The 20,603-nt window shown below is 36.0% G+C and overlaps 1 protein-coding gene across 3 annotated transcripts in view; it reads left to right on the forward strand.

Moving 5' to 3' along the window:
• HERC2 (HECT and RLD domain containing E3 ubiquitin protein ligase 2) overlaps positions 1-20,603 on the forward strand; it is a 106,341-nt gene that overhangs the window by 40,251 nt on the left and 45,487 nt on the right. For all 3 annotated transcript variants that reach the window (XM_033053062.1, XM_033053064.1, XM_033053063.1), the window contains exons 20-48: positions 113-291; positions 1,213-1,397; positions 1,776-1,931; positions 2,196-2,381; positions 3,213-3,383; positions 3,489-3,592; positions 3,702-3,852; positions 4,463-4,677; positions 5,556-5,688; positions 5,784-5,911; positions 6,034-6,229; positions 6,818-6,954; positions 7,456-7,629; positions 7,720-7,856; positions 7,943-8,094; positions 8,527-8,718; positions 9,546-9,733; positions 11,338-11,530; positions 12,112-12,294; positions 12,841-13,025; positions 13,436-13,583; positions 13,685-13,881; positions 14,114-14,344; positions 14,982-15,117; positions 15,651-15,794; positions 17,192-17,334; positions 17,554-17,821; positions 18,916-19,058; positions 20,417-20,515. In XM_033053062.1, the coding sequence (XP_032908953.1) occupies positions 113-291; positions 1,213-1,397; positions 1,776-1,931; positions 2,196-2,381; positions 3,213-3,383; positions 3,489-3,592; positions 3,702-3,852; positions 4,463-4,677; positions 5,556-5,688; positions 5,784-5,911; positions 6,034-6,229; positions 6,818-6,954; positions 7,456-7,629; positions 7,720-7,856; positions 7,943-8,094; positions 8,527-8,718; positions 9,546-9,733; positions 11,338-11,530; positions 12,112-12,294; positions 12,841-13,025; positions 13,436-13,583; positions 13,685-13,881; positions 14,114-14,344; positions 14,982-15,117; positions 15,651-15,794; positions 17,192-17,334; positions 17,554-17,821; positions 18,916-19,058; positions 20,417-20,515 (4,854 nt within the window). The remainder of the gene's footprint in view (positions 1-112; positions 292-1,212; positions 1,398-1,775; positions 1,932-2,195; positions 2,382-3,212; positions 3,384-3,488; positions 3,593-3,701; positions 3,853-4,462; positions 4,678-5,555; positions 5,689-5,783; positions 5,912-6,033; positions 6,230-6,817; positions 6,955-7,455; positions 7,630-7,719; positions 7,857-7,942; positions 8,095-8,526; positions 8,719-9,545; positions 9,734-11,337; positions 11,531-12,111; positions 12,295-12,840; positions 13,026-13,435; positions 13,584-13,684; positions 13,882-14,113; positions 14,345-14,981; positions 15,118-15,650; positions 15,795-17,191; positions 17,335-17,553; positions 17,822-18,915; positions 19,059-20,416; positions 20,516-20,603) is intronic.

Genomic DNA, 20,603 nt, shown 5'->3' on the forward strand with positions numbered 1-20,603 from the left:
TTGCTGTAGGTAAAAGTAACTTGATCTTATTACCTTTAATACTTGTTAGCAAAATCTTTTATAATCATAGTGGAAGTTTGCGTGTTTTCTTACTCTTGATTTACTTTTTTAGGATATTGAGGCAAAAAAGGAAGCACAGAAAGAAAAAGAAATTGATGAACAAGAAGCAAATGCATCAACACTTCATAGGAGCAGAACTCCATTGGATAAAGACCTTATTAACACTGGAATCTATGAATCTGCAGGAAAACAAAGTTTACCATTAGTTCAGTTAATTCAGCAGTTACTAAGGTAATTGTTTGGAATTTGTCTTTTGTACAGAAGATGTATTTGGATGTGCTGTGAACTGGTCAGCTAAACAATGGTTAATTTTGGTTAGCAAATGAAGTCTCTTGCTAGCATTTTTAGCTCCTCAGAATTCAAAATATTGAACATTCTTGTAGCTTATCTATAGTTCTCTTATGTTTGCGAAGGAGCAGTGTTCTGTATTAAATTATGCAGTTTTAGAAAGACTGCTTTGCTTTTATGGATTTTGATAGTTTTTCTCTGAAAGAAGTATCTGAAAGTTTTTGTACCACATGTAGGACAAATATTTGAAAGACTGTCCTTACAAAGTGTGAGAATCGCTGCAAATTTGTTTAGAACTGAGTATTTTGTCTATTTGTTTAGAACTGCCTCAAGAAGACTATAAACAGGGAAGGAACTTCGATTTTAAATTCTTGACTGAGACTTGTGAATGCATGACCAATTTGGGTGCTGAGAACAAAGCTGCTTCATATCAGTCAGAGGAACTACAGGAGAACTTAACATAAAGAATGTATAGCATGAAATAATTATGAGTTTACCAAGAAATAGATTTTATTTTTTCATTTAATTGTAATGGCAACCGTTTAATTTAATCAGTACTGAGATTCTTTTAAGCTCTGTAGTGTCATGGCTTTCACTGCAACCTCTCAGTGAAGATTGTCAGATTTTGTTTTTTAGTGAGTGATGACAGGAAGCATAAACTTGAGGTATTTTACAAATAATTTAAACTAAAATGCATCCACAAAGCCACTGACATTTGGAGTGCGGCAATGCAAAGGAGTGAAAGTTCTCCATATAAACTTTGCAGAAGTTTCTTATATATTTGTGCAGAATTGTAGCAAAAGCTTAAACCTTGGACTGTCTTGACTCTGAGCTCCCCTTTAATGATACTTTTATATCACTTAGGAACATCGCTTCACAGACCATAGCCAAACTAAAAGATGTTGCTCGTCGCATTTCTTCCTGCATGGACCAGGAAATTTGTAGCAAGGAGAGATCTGCTTCTCTGGACCTGTTGCTCCGTTTTCAGCGTCTGCTTGTTAGCAAACTTTACCCAGCAGATTGTGTCGGCCAGGTCCCTAATACATACAGTAAGTTACGGTTTTAAAAATCAAATAACAAAAACAGATAACCTCTGACCCCTTCCTAAATATTTCTGTAACAGATTTTGCAGGATAACAGTTTCTTATTTTTATCTTCTTGTCTCGTTTATCAACCTAGTTACTCTCTGAACAGTGTTTGAAAGTAGTTTATTTACATTGTTTTCTGTAAGTGAAATTTTTTTTGTTAGGTAATAGGATCTAGATAAATGAGTGCTTTATAAATCTTTAAAAATAGGTGATTTCCTGAATTAGTGCTAATATCAAGTGGCATAATTTCAGAAGAGTTTCTCAGCTTTTGAAGTCTATGTCTATTTCTTAAATATAACTATTGATGATTTTCTATGCTCTTCCTTTATTTTTATACAGGTCCTGACCTCTTAGGTGTTGGTTCTTTACTGAAGAAATACACTGCTCTTCTGTGCACACACATTGGTGATATACTTCCTGTGGCAACCAGCATTGCTTGTACTAGTCATAGGCATTTTGCAGAAGTATCTTGTGTCGTGGATGGAGATTTAACAGGTAGGTTTTTACTAGTTGTCCTATTTTCTTTCCCTTCCATGGAATTCTAAGACTTTCAAGAAAGTTCTAAATGGCTAAGAAGGAGTCAGTTTAATTTTTTTGGTTAATGGGAGAGAAGGAGGTAAAATTCAGTGAGGAAGGCTGGAGGTTTGTACTCAACACTAGTCAAAGGCATAATATATTAATGGTGATTTACTTCTGCAATGCAGTGATTGGAACTTGAACTAATTGTGAGTATCTTCTGTGTTTGTTTTTTGTTTTTAGGCATTCTTCTTCCAGAACTGGTGGTTTCTATAGTGCTGCTCCTCAGTAAAAATGCTGGATTAATGCAGGAAGCTGGTGCCATCCCTCTGTTGGCTGGCTTGCTGGAACATCTTGACAGATTTAACCACTTAGCCCCTGGAAAGGAAAGAGATGACAATGAGGATTTAGCATGGCCAGGGATAATGGGTATGAACTTAACAGCATCTGGACTGCTTTCATAAAGTAACTGTATAAAAATGGTGGCTATTCATGAACTACACTCAGGAGGGGAATCCTGCTTCACAGTACAAAGTTTTATTAACCAAATTATATGACAGTCATAAGGCAGTATTTATTTCTGTCAGTATGTTCTTAAGGAAGTTACATATGGAGGTAGCATTAAGCAGGGTGCAGATGCAGCTTTTTCAAGGAGTAGTTCACATCATTTTGCATTTTGAGTATGAAAAGTTACACTGAAAACCCAAGTAGAACATCTGTGCATTTTGTTACTAAATTCTGTCTGTAATACAAAGGATGACTAATGTGAAAGCTTTGAAATAAGGAATTTTTATTTTCTCAGGGGACTTTGTAATATGAACTGTGTCTGTGGTCAAAAAGAGAGGCTTCTTTTATATTAAAATATCTGAATTTGAGCTGAAATTAAATATGCAGCAAATTCCTTGCAGGCAAGTGAGTAATACAACCCAAGTAATTCAGAGGAAGAAGCAATTAGAGCAGTGATTTAGCAAAAAACTTGATTATTCTGCTCCACCTCCACACAAAACAGTCATATAGATGGGCAATGCTAGGTGACATTAAAGATTAGTGCCTAAATGAACACAGTATTCAGACAATTTAATTGCACAATATGTAGACAGGAACATAATAATAGCCACTTTTACTTTGGAGCATATAAAAAAATAAGCATCTTTTGAACAGATGCAAAGAATTGGATTAGGCAACTATTAAAATAATGTTCATAAAAACCCCTTTCTGATTTCCTGTTGATAAATTCTCTTTTCTATTTTATATGGATAGGTTCATTTTTTACTGGTCAGAGCTGCAGAAATAATGAGGAAGTGACACTTATACGTAAGGCTGATCTAGAGAACCACAACAAAGATGGAGGATTTTGGACAGTGATTGATGGGAAAGTGTATGATATAAAGGACTTCCAAACCCAGTCTTTAACTGGCAGCAGCATACTTGGTGAGAATTTTCATCTGACTTAAAGACACAAATTACTTTTGTTTCAAAACAGGTGAAATTAACATATTTTTAGCTACTCTATTGACTACTTCATTCTTTCATTAGCTCAGTTTGCTGGTGAGGACCCAGTTGTTGCTTTGGAAGCTGCTTTGCAGTTTGAGGACACACGGGAATCAATGCATGCCTTCTGTGTTGGCCAATACATAGAGGTAAAAATGTTACAATGCGTAAATGCTTACTAAAGTCAAACATTACTTTGCTGTCAGATTTCTTGTTGGGGCTCAGCTCTAGCTTACAATTGCTATTTTTTTTGTGCAGCCTGACCAGGAAGTGATTACAACACCAGATCTCAGCACTTTGTCATCACCTCTGATAGACACAGAACGGAATTTGGGTCTTCTCCTCGGACTGCACGCTTCCTACCTGGCTATGAGCACACCACTTTCTCCTCTGGAAATTGAATGTGCCAGTAAGCAGGATGTCATTTTGAGCTTTAATAAGTGACAAATATTTGTCAAAAACATGCAAGAAAAAGACAAAGGGCAAATAAGCTAACTGAAAACTTAGCACTTTTTTAGACTTGGTATCTTCTGTGGGAGTGCTTTATTCTTAACATTAACTATCAAAATTATCAAAATCCCAATAATTTAGCAGGATTTAAATAGGGATTAGGTAATTTTGAGCAGTTGAATTCAGAGTTTCTTAGTATGCAACACGAAATATAAAAGAATGCTACGCAGTCTCCTATCTCACCAATTTGTTGTCAGTTAAGAGTGCCTGGATCTTGTGGTATTGGCTGTTTTCTTATTGGGTGTCTTTGTTTTGTGAATAGAAGGTATAATTCAATATTAATGGCATAAAAATTGCTAAGGCCCTGTATCTCTAAACGTATGATGGCTGACATGTTAGTTAATTATTTCTTGGTTAAATAACTCTTTTTCTTTCCTGTGAAAAAATTTCAGCAAATGAGAAACTTGCTCAATGTTGTTGAAGCCTGTGAATGCATTTTATTAGAGGAAATTGAGTCTTGATAGCTTAGTCTTTGATCAGAATATTCAGTCATGTTTTCTTTATTTTAGAATGGTTGAAGTCATCGATCTTTTCTGGAGGCTTGCAAACTAGTCAGATTCATTACAGTTACAATGAGGAAAAAGATGAAGACCATTGCAGTTCACCTGGTAACACTACCCCAAATAAATCAAAACTATATACACATCGATTGAGTTTGAGTGACCATTCACAACCCTTTCTCCAAGCTATTGCAGATAATAATATTCAGGATCACACTGTGAAGGTAAGCCCTCAGTAATTCTGTGCACAGACACTATTTCTGAAGGGTGGTAGTTGGTGGTGAAAAGTCTCCGAAGGTTATAGCAAAACAAATGAAAAAGTTATTTCAGAATTACTTTTTGTGTAAGGAATGGTTGAACACTATTAATGGATAAAATGTGTATATTTCATTTAATAGCGTAATAGTATGTTATTTCTTCAGAATTTTTGAGTGGGAAAACTAAAAAATTTGAATATTCTTACAAAAAAATTAGTAATGCATTACTTCTCATGTCAGTGTTCAGTAGCATTGAGAGATCCTGCTCACCTCCAGTTGAACTGAGATGGAGATTTTTTGTCAAGATGCACATGTATTTTATATTTGAGATTCATGTATGCCTTTGTCTTAAAATCCCTTTGGGACTTGAGGTTCAGGTTTCACATGGTTGGAATTGTGGATATTTTGAAAAACCCTGTTATTTACATTGATCACTATCTTCTGTAATACATTCAGATTTTCTAACCCTCTGAGTTCTGCTCCTTTTTGAAAAAACCCCTAAGTAAGTCTTTGGGCATAGTGATAATGATGAATTATGATTTATCAGAAGACAATTGAAAATTTTGTTAGGTGACCTATCTCATGAAGAGATTGAAGCAGTAGTAGCTTTATTCCTTGAGTCATGCATTTCTCTATTCATACAGGAAAAACGATGTAGGGTATTTATAGTATTGGGTTGTAGTTGCTGTGTGTTAAATTGCACATACTGTGTGCTGTATCTCAGGCATGTTAGTTCACATTGTGGAGGTTATTCAGTGTTATGTAAATGTTGCCTGTGCTATTTTGAGTCCTTTCATTGTATTTTAAAACCAAAGTTAAACAGAGGCTGTTGTGTGTTTTCTTAGGACTTCTTGTGTCAAATAGAGAGATACTGTAAACAGTGTCACTTAACAACACCGATCACATTCCCTCCTGAGCATCCTGTGGAAGAAGTAGGACGTCTGTTACTGTGTTGTCTTCTGAAGCATGAAGATTTGGGTAGGTAGGCTTGTGGTGTGTTTGTTTGGACCAGTTTAAACTGTGCTTCATATGGTTTGGAAATGCATATTCAAACATTGTCTTTTCCCGTTAAGGTCATGTAGCACTGTCTCTTGTTCATCCTGGTACCCTTGGAGTTGACCAGGTAAAGCACAAAACCTTACCCAAATCTGTAGTGGATGTGTGTCGCGTTGTCTACCAAGCAAAATGCTCACTGATTAAGGTAAGACTCTTAGCTGCTGACGTTACAAATAATTTTCATGTGAAGTGTTTTATTAAAAAGTTATATATTGTTCATTTTATTGTGTATTATACAATAATTTAATCTTCCAATGTCTCTTGTAGACACATCAGGAACAAGGGCGTTCTTACAAGGAAGTTTGTGCTCCTGTCATTGAGCGTTTGAGATTCTTATTCAATGAGCTGCGTCCTGCAGTTTGCAACGATCTCTCTATAATGTCCAAATTTAAACTTCTTAGTTCCTTGCCCCGATGGCGAAGGGTAGCTCAGAAAATCATTAGAGAAAAAAGGAAAAAAAGAGGTAAGGCAGAATTGATGTTGTATTCTCTTTGAAACAATGGAAATCCATCTTATTTCAAGGTTTGCTGCTATATGAGCCTCTCCTTAGATAAAGCATCAAAGCCATTTGCTTCTGCTGCTTTTTCATGACGTTTTCTAAACCAGAGGTTGCGTGTCAGATCCTACAGCAAGAACTGGAAAACAAATTTAGTTGAGGCGTGTTTTTTTGTTTTCCAGTGTATTAACAAGGATCCTTCAGTATCAGATCCTCTGAATTTGTTTTAGTAACGTTCCACTGGAAGTGACATATTTTTAGAAATCATATTTTATTAAAATGTAGTCAAACAATGACTTAACGGGAAATAAATTAATGTGGTGAACAGACACAAAAGGACTTTTCTAGTTTGTCTTTAAAGATAAAAGCATATTGCAGATAATACCGGAGTTAATTTGGTAATAGTTGGACATAGAGTTCACCAAGACTGCATTTCCATTTTATTACAGACAGATCTTAAAGCATTGTGTGTGCTTAGGTTATCATGCAAACCTAAAAATGTGATTATGTAAAATCCAATCTGACTGCATGAAAATATAATACTTTTTTTTATAGTGCCAAAAAAATCTGAATCTGCTGATGTAGAAGAATCCAAAATAGGAAATGAAGAGAGTGATTTAGAAGAATCTTGTGTGGTACCTCACAGTCCTGTACCTATAGATAAAAAGCCCATACCAATCAAATCACCCAAGGTAGGATATCAGATTTTGAATCAACTTTGTTAATAAAAATTAAAAGAGAAAAAAGAATTAGCTAAAGCATGATTGCTATAACTTGACACTTAATGTTCTGATAATGGTGTTTGGGATGTATAATTAAGTATGACAAGTTGTTTCAGTGAAGCCTGGAATGATTTTTAAAATTAAGGTTGTACTAAGTATTTAGCGTGTGTATAGATGCCTTCTCTAATCTTAAAATTATTAATTATCTTAGGTAAAGTTTTATTTCACAATAAAATGTTGTGATGGGTTACTTCTTTTTTTGAACATTAACACATTTGAAATTTTATGCAGCAATAGTAAAAAAGATAATGAGTTAAAATAATCTTTCCTGACTTTGAAGAAGTTTTCATTTCTCCCCCAGACCCCTCCAGTATTTTAAATTTGGAAATTGATTTGCATGAAATAACTTCATATTTTCAGTAATTTAAAATAGTTTAAAAAGTTTTAACATGCTACCTTCATGTTTTGCAGGATAAGTGGCAGCCAATTTTGAGTACAGTTACAGGTGTCCACAAATACAAATGGCTGAAGCAAAATGTTCAAGGCTTGTATCCACAGTCTGCCCTCCTTAACACCATTGTTGAATTTGCACTTAAAGAAGAGCCAGTGGATGTAGAAAAAATGAGAAAATGTTTATTAAAACAGGTAATGTGAGCAAAAATGTGCCACTTATATAATTATGGCAGTTACTAGCAGTTTACATAAGTATGACAATTTGTTTTTTCTCTTTGACAGTTGGAAAGAGCAGAAGTTCGTCTGGAGGGAATAGACACTATTCTGAAATTGTCAGCTAAAAATTTTTTGCTCCCATCTGTGCAGTATGCTATGTTCTGTGGATGGCAGAGGCTTATTCCAGAAGGAGCCAATATAGGGTAAACCTTCTTGTTGCTTTCGCTTCCACAGTTCTTTAATAAGAAAACAATACTTATTTTTGTTGTTATTTTTTTTTTCTTTGAAGGGAGCCTCTTACTGACTGTCTGAAGGACGTTGATCTGATCCCACCGTTTAACAGAATGCTGCTGGAAGTAACTTTTGGAAAGTTGTATGCGTGGGCTATTCAGAATGTCCGGAACATCTTGCTAGATGCTAATGCAAAGTTTAAAGAACTAGGTGAATCTCATCTTGTTGCTGTTTTCTGTGAAGAAAACTGTTCTACATTAATATTACTGCTTTGTTTTTTTTAAAGTTCCCAATAATTAGGATGTTGAAATCAGTTCCCTTGGTTTGTGTTGAGAATTAGTTTGACTTTGTTTCTGTGTGTTGTTCCAACCTCCCCACCTTGACCTCCTGCAAACTCACTTTTCAATATTTGAGTATATTGCTGATTTCCCAGCAACAGGTGATTGATTACTCATTAGTAACATTTTATCAATAAAATAGTAATTAGATAGAATCAGTTTTTTGGAACTTCTGCTTATAAGTTCTCAAAGCCAAGCAGGGAATAAAACTTATTTGAGCCATCAGTCAAACAAATCTATAATCTATTCTATTGTAGCTCCCAAATGTCAGCTGACTTTGTTATTTATATTACATTTGAACTAGGTCTGCAGCCTGTTCCTCTTCAAACAATTACTAATGAGAATCCAGCAGGACCAAGTCTTGGAACTATTCCACAAGCCCGTTTCCTGCTGGTCATGCTGAACATGTTGACGCTGCAGCACGGTGCGAACACCTTGAGCCTCCTCCTCAATTCTGGCATGCTGGCCTTGACACAGACCACGCTGCGGCTGATAGGTACAGTCCTTCCTTCTTACTTGCAAGAAAGTATTTGCTTTACAAATCTCCTGTATTTTTTATCTGTTGGTGTACCCAAATTACAAAATCACTTTGCTGCTTGAAGATAGAAATTAATGGTATTTACCTTTACCCTGATACAGAAACCACATATGCAAGCACAATTGAGAAGGAGGTTAATTTAATTGCTGCCTTTATTCAGTCTTTTTCTTTTTTTATGTTTCCTTGGGCCATCCTTTGCTAAAATTTTAGTTAATATGTAGTTTTTGTGGAATTGTTGCAAATGAATTAGAAATAGAAAATTTAAAATTAAAGTAGTAAAAACTACCTACTCTCTACTCTCCATTTCATTTGTTGTACCTGTGAAAAATGTTCCCAGTCTGTATATTTAAGCTTGAAGCTTTTTTTGTTCTGTTATAGAAGTTCTCTGGTGTGTTTTGCTATGATTCAAATTGCCATGGTTCTTCTCTTTGTTTTCTTAGGTAATAGCAAGCATTTGTTCCTGTAACTTGTGTTTAACTGGAGTGTGCACCAAATGTTTTTCGAAAAAATTCTGTTTGTAGAATCATTGACCCAATTGAGTCATCATTATTAATGTCTTATTTATCACTTGTTTTTCCATTAAAAATTAAGTATTTCAATTCCTGGGCATTCAAAACAATTACACCCCAATTTTCTAAATGGTCGTTTGACTTATGACCTGCTAGTCAGCTTTCCTGTTTGTTACTGCTTTAATATTACAGAGTCTGTGTGCCTGTAAGTTTATGTGTGACAAAGATACTTACATGTAGCTGGATTTAATCTCTTTCATGTTTTTTCCTTGTTAGGACCCAGTTCTGATAATATCGAAGAAGATATGATTGCCTCTTCTCATGGGGCTTCTGCCACAGTCCTAGAAGAATCAAGAAAGGAAACGACACCTGTTCAGCTCCCTGTTTCTGGGCCAGAGCTGGCAGCCATGATGAAAATTGGTACCAGAGTGGTGAGAGGGGTAGACTGGAAATGGGGTGATCAGGTACAACTTTTTTCATACAGGTTTTGGGTGTGTTATTATCTAAAATCTCTGTTCAGTGGGCTGTCTGTGAAGTTTCTGATCAATCAAACTTAAGAACCTTTTGCATTCCAAAAATGTTAAATTAAGGATGTGGCAATTTAACAGAAAATAAACCTTGCGTTCCAGCTGGTCCTCAGAGATCAGAGGGGCTGGTTGCAGCTGAGCTGAATTTCTGATGGTAACTCAGTTTAGGATTGTAAGTCTGACTGAGTTTGGAGGAGAACTTGCATGGGCACTGAAGCACAAATAGTGCAGTTTACCAGTGCAGTTCTGTAGCTCCGATAGATTCAGTAAGGACTTGCACGATACCATTTCACAAGTAGTGTGGTCAATTGAAGCACCAGAAAAGCAGGCTCAGGCTTGCTGGTGATAAGTGCACTAACTACAGAGTGTTAGTGTGTCTTGTGACACCAAGTATAGTAAGATGTCTGATAACACTATGTATACACACACATCTGTGTGTATATAAGTTAATATCCCAGGTGTGCTCCAACGCTGTTGGACACGCAAAGTTCACATAAAGGCTTCTCTCTGGGAAAAGAAGAGAGAAGTAGTCTGTCAACAGATCTTGAACAGGGAGAGTTTTCCCCCTCCAGCCCTTTTTGCCCCTGAAGCCACTCTTTGATACTGTAAATTTTGGCCTGTCCCAGTGGGATGGAACAATCATGTTATAGGTGGGGTTTGGTGACTTTGGCCATACATGCATTATTACACATCCAATGTTTTCCTTATCTGAGTTAATAATAGGGCTTAATGAGGTTTCTTTTTGTCAGAATTTACAGTTGACAAAACAGTTAGAATAAACTTTGGTCCTCCTCCATGTACTGAGGCAGCATTAGGGACTCTCTGACCTTCATCAGAAGGTCTTTATGTGTATCCTTATCTCCTGAATGAACTGTATTTATACCAAGGCTTGTTTTTCTTGGTGAAGGGAGTGTAGCTGTTGGTTGGGCCCAGGTGCCCTTCTGTGCCTCACTGAAACAGCATCAGTGCATGAGAGCTCTGTGTCATTCCAGATGTCACTCAGTTGGGGCAGACCTTGCTGGAGACAGGTGCAAGATAAGCAAGAGGCACAGCTCGTTTTTCACAACCAACTTTATCAGTCCTTCACTGTCTTACAGCAATGCTGTGCAATTCTGACCATTTACCACAAAAGCCTTGGATAATTAAAATATTTTAATTACTGGTTTAGCGTCATTTTTTGGCGATGTTTAAAATTCTCTTTTAGTGAGACTCTGCTAATTTACCATTTCACAGGAAACTGAATAACTTACTTGCTGTAATAGTATACATTTTCAACTATATATGACAATTTCTATTTAGTGTAAGACATAGTAAAAGTGATCTAATAATGAGTGTCCAAATATGCAACTTACTGGGGTGATTCTTCAGGAAATTGTGAAATGCTTTCTAACTTCATGCTTGATTTTTAAAACCCCATTGAATGCTTACTGCCTTATCATTAGGTTAGCAGCAAAAAGGAGCAATTGCATTATTATTTTATGAGCTTCAGGTAAGAATTAGTGTTGTTGATTGTGTAACTTGAACCTCTTTTTTTCTGTCAGGATGGACCTACACCAGGTTTGGGTCGTGTGATTGGAGAACTGGGAGAAGACGGTTGGATTAGAGTGCAGTGGGACACTGGAAGTACAAATTCTTACAGAATGGGAAAGGAGGGAAAATATGATCTCAAACTAGCTGAACCACCCCCTGCAACACAGCCCACAACAGAGGATTCAGACACTGAGGATGATTCTGGTAAAAAAAAAATTTGTGAAAGTGGAAACACAGTTTTAGTTGAATTTTAAAATTGCTATCTTGTAATATGAAACAACTTTTTCACAGGAGCAAGTGTTTCATCAAAGAAGATTCATTTGATAGGTATACACTTCTGACTAGAATCTTTCTTAATATAACTTTACTGTGAGAAAGGAAGATAGACAAAATGGTGTCACATTTGGGTCAGAGGAAATAGTAGTATTCAGTTGAAATAGTTTCAGTTATGGATATATGGATATAAACATTTTAACACATGTTAATAAAATTCTGAAGTGGGATTTTTATATGGCCTAATTATACACTCAGAGTTTTTCCCTGTTCTTGGCAATACTTTAGAATTCCTTTCAGCTTGGTACTGCTGGAGAAAAACTTGAAAATTTATGTGAAAAATACCTGCTTTATATTTTGCTGTTGGAGTTAGCAGTAAGGAATCTTCTTCATGTCCGATCATCTCAGAAAATATTTATGACAAATCATTCACATAATATTGTTTGTGAACATTTGTGAAATAAAATAACTCAGTATTAATGTGTTCCTTTGCCTTTTGTGTCTCCCTTCAGAAGGAGAACAAGTTGAAAGGAATCTCCACCCTACTTCCATGATGCTGACAAGTACTGTGAACCTGTTGCAGACACTGTGTCTCTCTGCTGGTGTCCATGCTGAAGTCATGCAAAGCGATGCTACTCGGACTTTGTGTGGTCTTCTCCGTATGCTTGTGGAGAGTGGAACAATAGATAAATCAGGTATGTTGCATAGGAGCAGTCTGACTGAGCTGTGGGTTTCTGTGTTGTACTTTGTCGTCTTGTAAGTTTGTGAACCTTTTCTTACTAGTTTTTACTCCTTTTAAGGCCAAAGACTGGAAAATGCACTTTCAGAGCTTGTAAAATCTTAATTTTTAAAGGCAATAAAAGTGATCCTGTGCATTCTTAGAATATAAACAGTAAAAGCAGAAGAAATGCATGAGATTTGAATTGTTGACTTAAACAATTAATTTATTAGCAACCTTTTTGTGTTTGGCAACTGGGTGTGTCATACTTTTTTATTAATTTCAGAAGTAATGCTGTTAACTACTTTGAAATGAGGAAACAGTGTAATGATGAGAATAGTTGTAAAGGCATATTTTATAAAATTAATTGCAAGCTCTAAAACTGAAATTAATATTTCATGTAAAGACAGTGAAATAGCTTGGTGTTCTGATTTGTCCAAAAAAGCCCCGTGTAGCATATAGAGAACTATATAGCTGGTGAAAAAGTCAACTGTTACATGTATATGTATATTTTTGTTTTTAGCTTCCTTGCCAAATAAATTAGTTTATAAAGAACAGCATAGGAGTTGGTGCACGTTGGGATTCATTCGAAGCATAGCACTCATGCCTCAGATGTGCAGCACTCTTAGTACATCTCAGTGGATAACATTGCTAATGAAAATTGTTGAGGGGCATGAATCTTTCACTGCTGCTTCTCTACAGAGACAGGTAATGTGTATATTTCTGAATTAATTCAATAGGCAATAAAATAAATAGACTTTAGTTGTCTTAAAACGAAAGGTGTATTTTACAAAACAGCTGGGAGATGTCCATAAATTAGTTTTTAGTTAGTTGAGGAAAATATAACATTTTCTTTATATTTAGGATTACTGCTTTAAATTTATGTCTCTTGAATTTTTAGACTTCAGTATACTATGGAATCCCTTGTTCTAATGAAAGAATGGTCAAAATAGTGTTCTAAAATTGTACTTCACAGCTGGAAAGAAATCAACATTGTAGAAAGAACTACAAAGGAAAGCAAACTTTAAAAATGTCATGCTGTACTTAGTATGTTTGAGAGTTTCTTTAGTATTTAGTGACGTAGACTAGAATAACACTAATTTTGTTCCCTTTTTTAGATCCTTGCTGTACATTTATTGAAAGCAGTACTTCCATCCTGGGATAAAAATGAAAGGTCAAGAGACATGAAATTTCTTGTGGAAAAACTGTTTGGATTTTTAGGGAGCCTGCTTAGTACTTGTTCTTCAGATATCCCACTACTCAGAGGTAGAGGAATTTTCCCTCAGTGGCTTGTTTTTATGTATTGGAAATGTGTGCATTAAACTCATAACTGTTGTGTTTTTTTTTTTTTTGTGTTGTCTTTCCAGAGTCTACTCTGAGGAGGAGAAAGGCCAGGCCCCAAGCTTCTCTAACTGCCACTCATAGTAGTACTTTAGCAGAAGAGATAGTGGCACTGCTGAGGACGCTGCATTCGCTCAATCAGTGGAATGGACTCATAAACAAGTACATCAACTCTCAGCTAACCTCCATCACCCACATCTTTGCAGGAAAACAGTCAGAAGGGGTAGTTTCCACGTTTTAAAATAAGCTCATTTTTATAGCAATATTTATTTTGAAATTATAAATACTAAATATTTGTAAACAATATTAAGCTTAATATTGAAACCATTTTTTTATTTTTATATATATTTGTGTTGTAATTTTTAAGTTGAAATATGTGTAATTAACTTTGTATTTTAAAGCAGATAGAAGGGTATGTTTTCTCCCTACAGTTAAATTTCATTGTTCTTTGTTAGGCTGTGTTGGATGACTACTTCCCTGACACTGAGAATCCAGAGGTGGGAGCTCTGATGGCAGTCTTGGCTGTGATTGGTGGCATAGACAGTCGCTTGAGACTGGGAGGACAAGTAGTTCATGATGAGTTTGGAGAAGGCACGGTGACGCGCATCACCCCGAAAGGGAAAATCACTGTGCAGTTCTACGACATGCGAACATGTCGAGTGTGCCCTTTGAATCAGCTGAAACCAGTAAGTTTGTTTTATTAAGGCTGTAATACTGGGAAGGTTTGAAACTCTAGTATGGACCGAAGAAAGCATTTGTTCTTCTTTGGCTGAATACACTGACATTCAACACACACAATGCTCTGAATGCCCACGTAAGATGGCTGTCATGCAAACTTCTGTAGGACCTTTAAACCCCATCCTCATTTGCTGGGGAGGTGAAAGGAAGGGGGATTTAAGCTGGAGTTGTTTGACTTGAGGTAAATTCCCAAGTTACTGTAATGTGGGTTATAGCTCTGAGATGAGGGGAGCTTTCTGTTTAACTAGATTTGCTAACTAGTGTAGAAAGTCTTGGGTATTTGGAATTGAATTTTAATTTGGTTGATACAACTTTAGTGAAAGCACAGGCCTAGTGCTTTGTCTGCTTCAGAGTCTGGAGTTCTTTCTTGTTCTGACTCTGTTCCATTTTTTCACCATGATTTGCATAGGCTTAGGCATGTGTAGGGAAGAGAAGGCCTCTCTAGTTGGTCCTGGTCAAAAGCAGTAAGACAAATGCTACTTTTCCTCTTCTGCAGCTAATAACCATTGAAATTTTTTAATGACTTTGTGAGATTTTAGGAAAATGCTTACCTGGTTTGTTTGTTGGTTTTTTTGTCTGGTCTAGCTTCCAGTTGTGGCTTTTAATGTGAACAACTTGCCTTTCACTGAACCTATGCTATCCATTTGGGCTCAACTAGTAAATCTGGCTGGAAGTAAAATAGAAAAACAAAGAATGAAGTCTCCCAATCAAGGTCTTTCAGGTACAGTTGTGTGCTTTCTGCTGTTTGGTTTCTTTGGAAGTAGATGACTATGCTCTGAGAAAAATACTAGTATCAGCAAGCACAGATAAGGAAAAGGGTCTCCTGGAACCTTACCTGCTTTCTTATTCAGCACTGGATAATAGGCTCTGAAGAGACAAGTGTAACTAGATTGTGAATTGCTCTGCACTGCAAGTGAAATGTCTTTGATGGGAAAATGTAAATGAAGTTTTGAACTCTTACTGTACTGAGTTATTTAAAATACTGGATCCAAGTAATAACTGCACTTCCTGTGTTTTAAATCAGCTGTATGATTGTCCAGGGTGTGCAAAGTAGGAAGACAGTATTTTTAATGCCATGAGACATACAATTTGTGCAGACTTTTGATCCATGTGCTGTTTAAACTGACTCATGTGAGCAGTGCATAGTGAGTTAAGATGTGAACTGATGTTTGGGCTGAGGTTGTATGAATGATAATCTTTCTCCTCTAATACAAGAGATTTCTAGAACTAATGCCTGCTTAATATTTCCGATAGGCCAAGTTGATCTGGATCTGCTGCGGTGCCAGCAGTTAAAACTGTACATCCTAAAAGCAGGACGAGCTCTACTTTCTCACCAGGATACCCTGAGGCAGATCTTATCTCAACCAGCTGTTCAGGAGTGTGCATTAAATCCTGCAGGTATTCTGAAATGCTACCTGACTGTGCTGGTCTTTGTTTAGATGGTCAATAGAGCATGTGACTGGAACGCTTGCTTGTGACTGTTGGATGGTAGCAATTCAGTTTGCTCTCTAAAGATTAAAAATTAAAATTCATGTATGTCTTAAGCTCCTATGTTAAAAACATTTTGACTTTTTAACTCAAGATTGGAAAACTAAGGAAGTCAAGTGTTTCAAGCTTGAAATACTGGAGTTAGCTAAATTTGTAGGTCTTGTATAGTTAGTAAACTTTGTAAGTAACTTTCAAATACTTAATACTTTTTGCAGTGCTTCTATTTTTCTGCTTCAAAAATTAAAATTGGCTATTGATTTTACTTCAAGTATCTTCCAGTTTCCAGTAAAACAAGTATGGAAAAACAATTTCTTAAGCACAATATTAAAGGAGTTGAAGGAGTTGTAATTCTAATAATTTGAATTATTTCTTCTACCTGCATTCTATTATAAAAATAAATACAATAACTATATCAGCTTTCAGGATAAGTATCAATGCCTTTGGATTATGTATTAATTTTTTGGATATTTGTGAAGCATACAATATCTTTAAATATAACAGTATATTTGTCTTATATGGATATTTCTGTGGGTTTTTTGTCAATTGCCAAATTTTAAATCAAAAGAATCTACAGGGTTTTTTTTATGAATGAAGCATGATTTTATTCTTGCCATTGTTTTTAAAGTAGAAAAAAGTAACACTTTTTTTTAAACCAGAGCAACATATGTTGAGGACTATTAACTGTTTTATTATTGTTTAACGATGAGAGAACATTTTTGTGTGATAGTCACAGTAAAGATTTAGGAAACACGAATGTTTATGCCAACAGGAATACAAAATTAAATACATAAGGTGCAGAATTGTGAGCAAGTTGGTTCAATAAAAATATCCTGTTTTGAAGGGACAATGAATACCTAAAGGGAACTCTTCCCAAGAGGTACCTTATGGGAAAATAACTCAAATAATGAATGCATTATATTTTGAAGGAAATCCAGAAAGCATACACCATGGTTTTGGGATCACTAAAATTCTTGGTTGTCTATATCGAGTGGTTTATCCTGGAAGTACCTCCTACAAATAGTCTTATTGCAAAAAAGCTAGACTCAAAAGACATAAGGTGCAAATTCATTGTCCACTGAGTAGTTTCTGTTAGATATGTCTTAGGTGTATTTTAATAAATATGTTGTTTATTTACAAATTTTCTACCTGCTTTTTTGGTAGGGAGATTGTGGTACATATGACTTAATTTTAAATGCATTGTATCTCTGCAGAAAAACTATGTGAAAAATAACAATAAGTCCTAGAATAAGTCTCTTGATTGACTGTGTTACAGTATGGCTTTGGTTACAATAATGTTTTTCTTTAAGAGGATGGAGCTGTTGCCTCTCCTGACATAGGAGATATGTCCCCTGAAGGACCTCAGCCTCCCATGATCCTTTTGCAGCAACTTTTGTCAGCTGCTACGCAACCATCACCTGTGAAAGCCATATTTGACAAACAGGAGCTTGAGGTAGAGTCTATGTTTTCTGCTAAGTAGCCTAAGAAATAACTCTTTATAATTCACATACCAGTTGAAACTTACTAAATGATAGCTTTATAAAAGAAGTGACGCTGAACCCTTTTGGGCAAATAATGTTTAATTTAAGACATGCATGTTCTCACACACAAACCTACTAAATATTCTAAATATTCTTATTTTGCTTGGACTGATTTATTTGTTCTCCTCTAGGCTGCTGCTTTGGCAGTGTGCCAGTATTTGGCTGTAGAGTCTACACATCCTTCAACTCCGCTGTTTGAAGACTGCAGCTCTAGTGAATCCACAACACCCATTACAGTGCAACATATCCGACCCACAAAAGTGAAGAAACGCAAGCAATCTCCAATTCCACCCCTCCCCATTGTAGTTCAACTTATGGAAATGGGATTTCCTAGGAAAAACATAGAATTTGCACTAAAATCTCTGTCAGGAACCTCTGGAAGTGCTTCTGGATTACCAGGTATGTTGTTTAGTAAAATTAATAATATTGGAAGGAGAAAAATATTTGCAAGGTGATTAAAAGTACAGTAATTTCACGATTATAAGCCGCACCATTTTGACTAAAATTTTGGTCTGAACCCAAAGTGCAGCTTATAATCAGATACGGTTTATATATGGACAAAGAACAAAAAGTTGCTGTTTTAGTTTGGAGGACAGGTGTCTGCTGAGAAAGGCAGGAACTTCTCTTTGAAATGGAGAATGTAAACCCCCTCTCTCCAAATTATTATAATTTGGAAATCAAGGGGCTTTCAGGCAAAGATGTGGGAATTAGGAATAACAGTTCTTTACTAGGGAAATCAAAATAGAAATACAGTACTACAAAGAAACAAACTCGAAACTCTGACAAAGTCAGAGTACAACCTGACATCCCGTCAGGCAGGGTGTTGGTAGCAGTCCCATTAAATGGTGGCTGCATCCTCCTGCAGTGACAGATGTGGCTCAGTTGGAGCAGTGCTCCTGTACAAGGTGCAGTTTCCCTCTAAAGGTCCAGTGGTGATGTGGAGAAATCCAGTTTTCCTCTGGAGTCCAGTGGAGAAAGGGGCTCCCTTAGTGTCCCAAAACCTCTGTTTTTATCTTGGTAAGAAATGTTGGGTTCTTCCCCCTGGCTGGAGCAACTTCCAATGGGATGCAGTGATTTTATCAGTCCCACAGTGGGACTCAATGGGCCATTAGCAGAAAATGACTCGCTGGAGGAAGGATGGGTTGTGAAAAGATAAAGAACAACGCCCAACCTGGTTTCAATGGATGGCCCATTAGCAGATTATCTGCCGTTGAGATAAGGATCACTGTCCCCACCCTCTACAGAAGGTGATAGAATAGATACCTTTTATCACACTCTGTATTGTAACATGCGGCTTATAATCAGGTGCGGCTTATATATGGACAAAAAACAAAAAGTTGCTGAAACCCAGAAGTGCGGCTTATACTCAGTGCGGCTTATAATCGTGAAATTACTGTACTTTTGAGGGAGCAGTTGTTATCTTCTTTTTGGATACAATCTTAAGAATGTCAGAGACAAACTTGGAGATAAACTGAGTTTGTTTTCTGTGTTAGGAGTGGAAGCCTTAGTTGGCTGGTTGTTGGATCACCCCGATGTTCAAATTACGGATCTTTCTGATGCTGATACTATCTCCGATGAATACTCAGATGAGGAAATAGCAGAAGAAGTGGAAGAAGCTGAAGCTGCTTGTCCTGTTGTGAGTATTAACTTAGTAAATGTAAGTTATGCTAACTAGCTGCAAATTTTGTATTTCTTCCCTTTTTGGGAAAATGGCAAGAGTACAAGGACAATGTGCTGTCCCAAGCTTTCAAAACAGAAAGAAGGATCATATTGGCCCTGTGTTTCTAAGACATGACATAAAACAAGTGAGAATAATCCATAAATACTTTCTGAGTTATATATATATTACTTGTGAGAATACTACTGGTGTAGCTGTACTGGAGCTACTGGTGGTACCTCCAAGTATCTCTGATAGATGCTCTTTGTTCAAAAATAGTTGATGTTATAGTCTAATATTGGTAAAGGAGTTCTCCCTTCTCCTCTCTCTTGGTCTGAAAAACAAACATCTGTTACCTACAACAAAGGACTTAAAAACTAGTTAATAAATGGCAAAAAGTCTATTAAATAACTTAGCCTTTCCCTTATAAAAACTTTTTCCACTTACTGATGATAAAATTACCATTACAGTGCCTATTGAGTGTCATAGCTTTAGTGTTTTATATTTATATTAGTCTTCTCTTGACTTTCAGAACTGTTTCGTAAAAGGACTTGTCAGTAAAATTAAATAGTTTTTATGTTTCTGTTTATCCTTGAAGGACTTGAGTTTTCTTGCACATGTGGAGTTTTGTAATTGAAATTAATGCATTATAATTTGAAGGAAATTAACTTGAAAACTTTTGGTATCTTTATCAGTATTGCAGTGAAAAACTGCTATATATTGCCTTTAATGAAAAAAAAACATTTAATACCCAGAACAGACCAAAGTTTTCTGAAAATTCTCCTTATAGCTGGAATGCAGTAGTTCTCTTAAAAAATTTAAGCTAATCAAATCTTGACAGTAGTAATTTTTAATAACTACTATTTTTAAACTTTTTTTTAAAGAAGTACTTTGTGTCTCATTGTACTGTCTAAAGAAAAGTTAGTAAGCTTTAGGTTAGAGATTACCATTCACCACTTTTTTTTTTCTCCCAACAAATGTCCTCAGAAGTGGAATATGAATGTGTATCTTCAAGGATGATTAGAGTAGTGACAAATCCTGTGTTCTGATTTTCCTTGGCAATCAGGTTTCATAAAAGCAACTTGCAGGTTCTTTCAAACTTTTTAAAAATTTGCATCTATGTTCTTTGATAAATAATGTTGGAAAGTAAATTTTAATTTAAAATCAAGTAGACCATAAATGTTATCCTTTTAGTGAGTTGAACCTGTTGAAGTTTTTTCCCATTTTGGCATGCAGCTGGGAAATTGTAGGGGTTTATTTTTGTTGGATTTGCCAATAACTTTATTTATCTGAACTGAATATGTAATTGTTTCATATTCATTTTGGATTTTTTTCAGTCAAGTGGCGCTGTTGTAACAGAGAGCCAGACGTATAAGAAACGAGCTGATTTCTTAAGCAATGATGACTATGCTGTCTATGTTAGGGAGAATATTCAGGTAAGTATGATGATCAAAAGGAATATAGAAACTGCTTTTCTGTTGGTACTAAAGCCTTTACAGAGCTATTAAATTCTATTGTCCTTTT

This window comes from Catharus ustulatus, chromosome 2, assembly GCF_009819885.2.
Source record: "Catharus ustulatus isolate bCatUst1 chromosome 2, bCatUst1.pri.v2, whole genome shotgun sequence".
Taxonomy (NCBI): domain Eukaryota; kingdom Metazoa; phylum Chordata; class Aves; order Passeriformes; family Turdidae; genus Catharus; species Catharus ustulatus.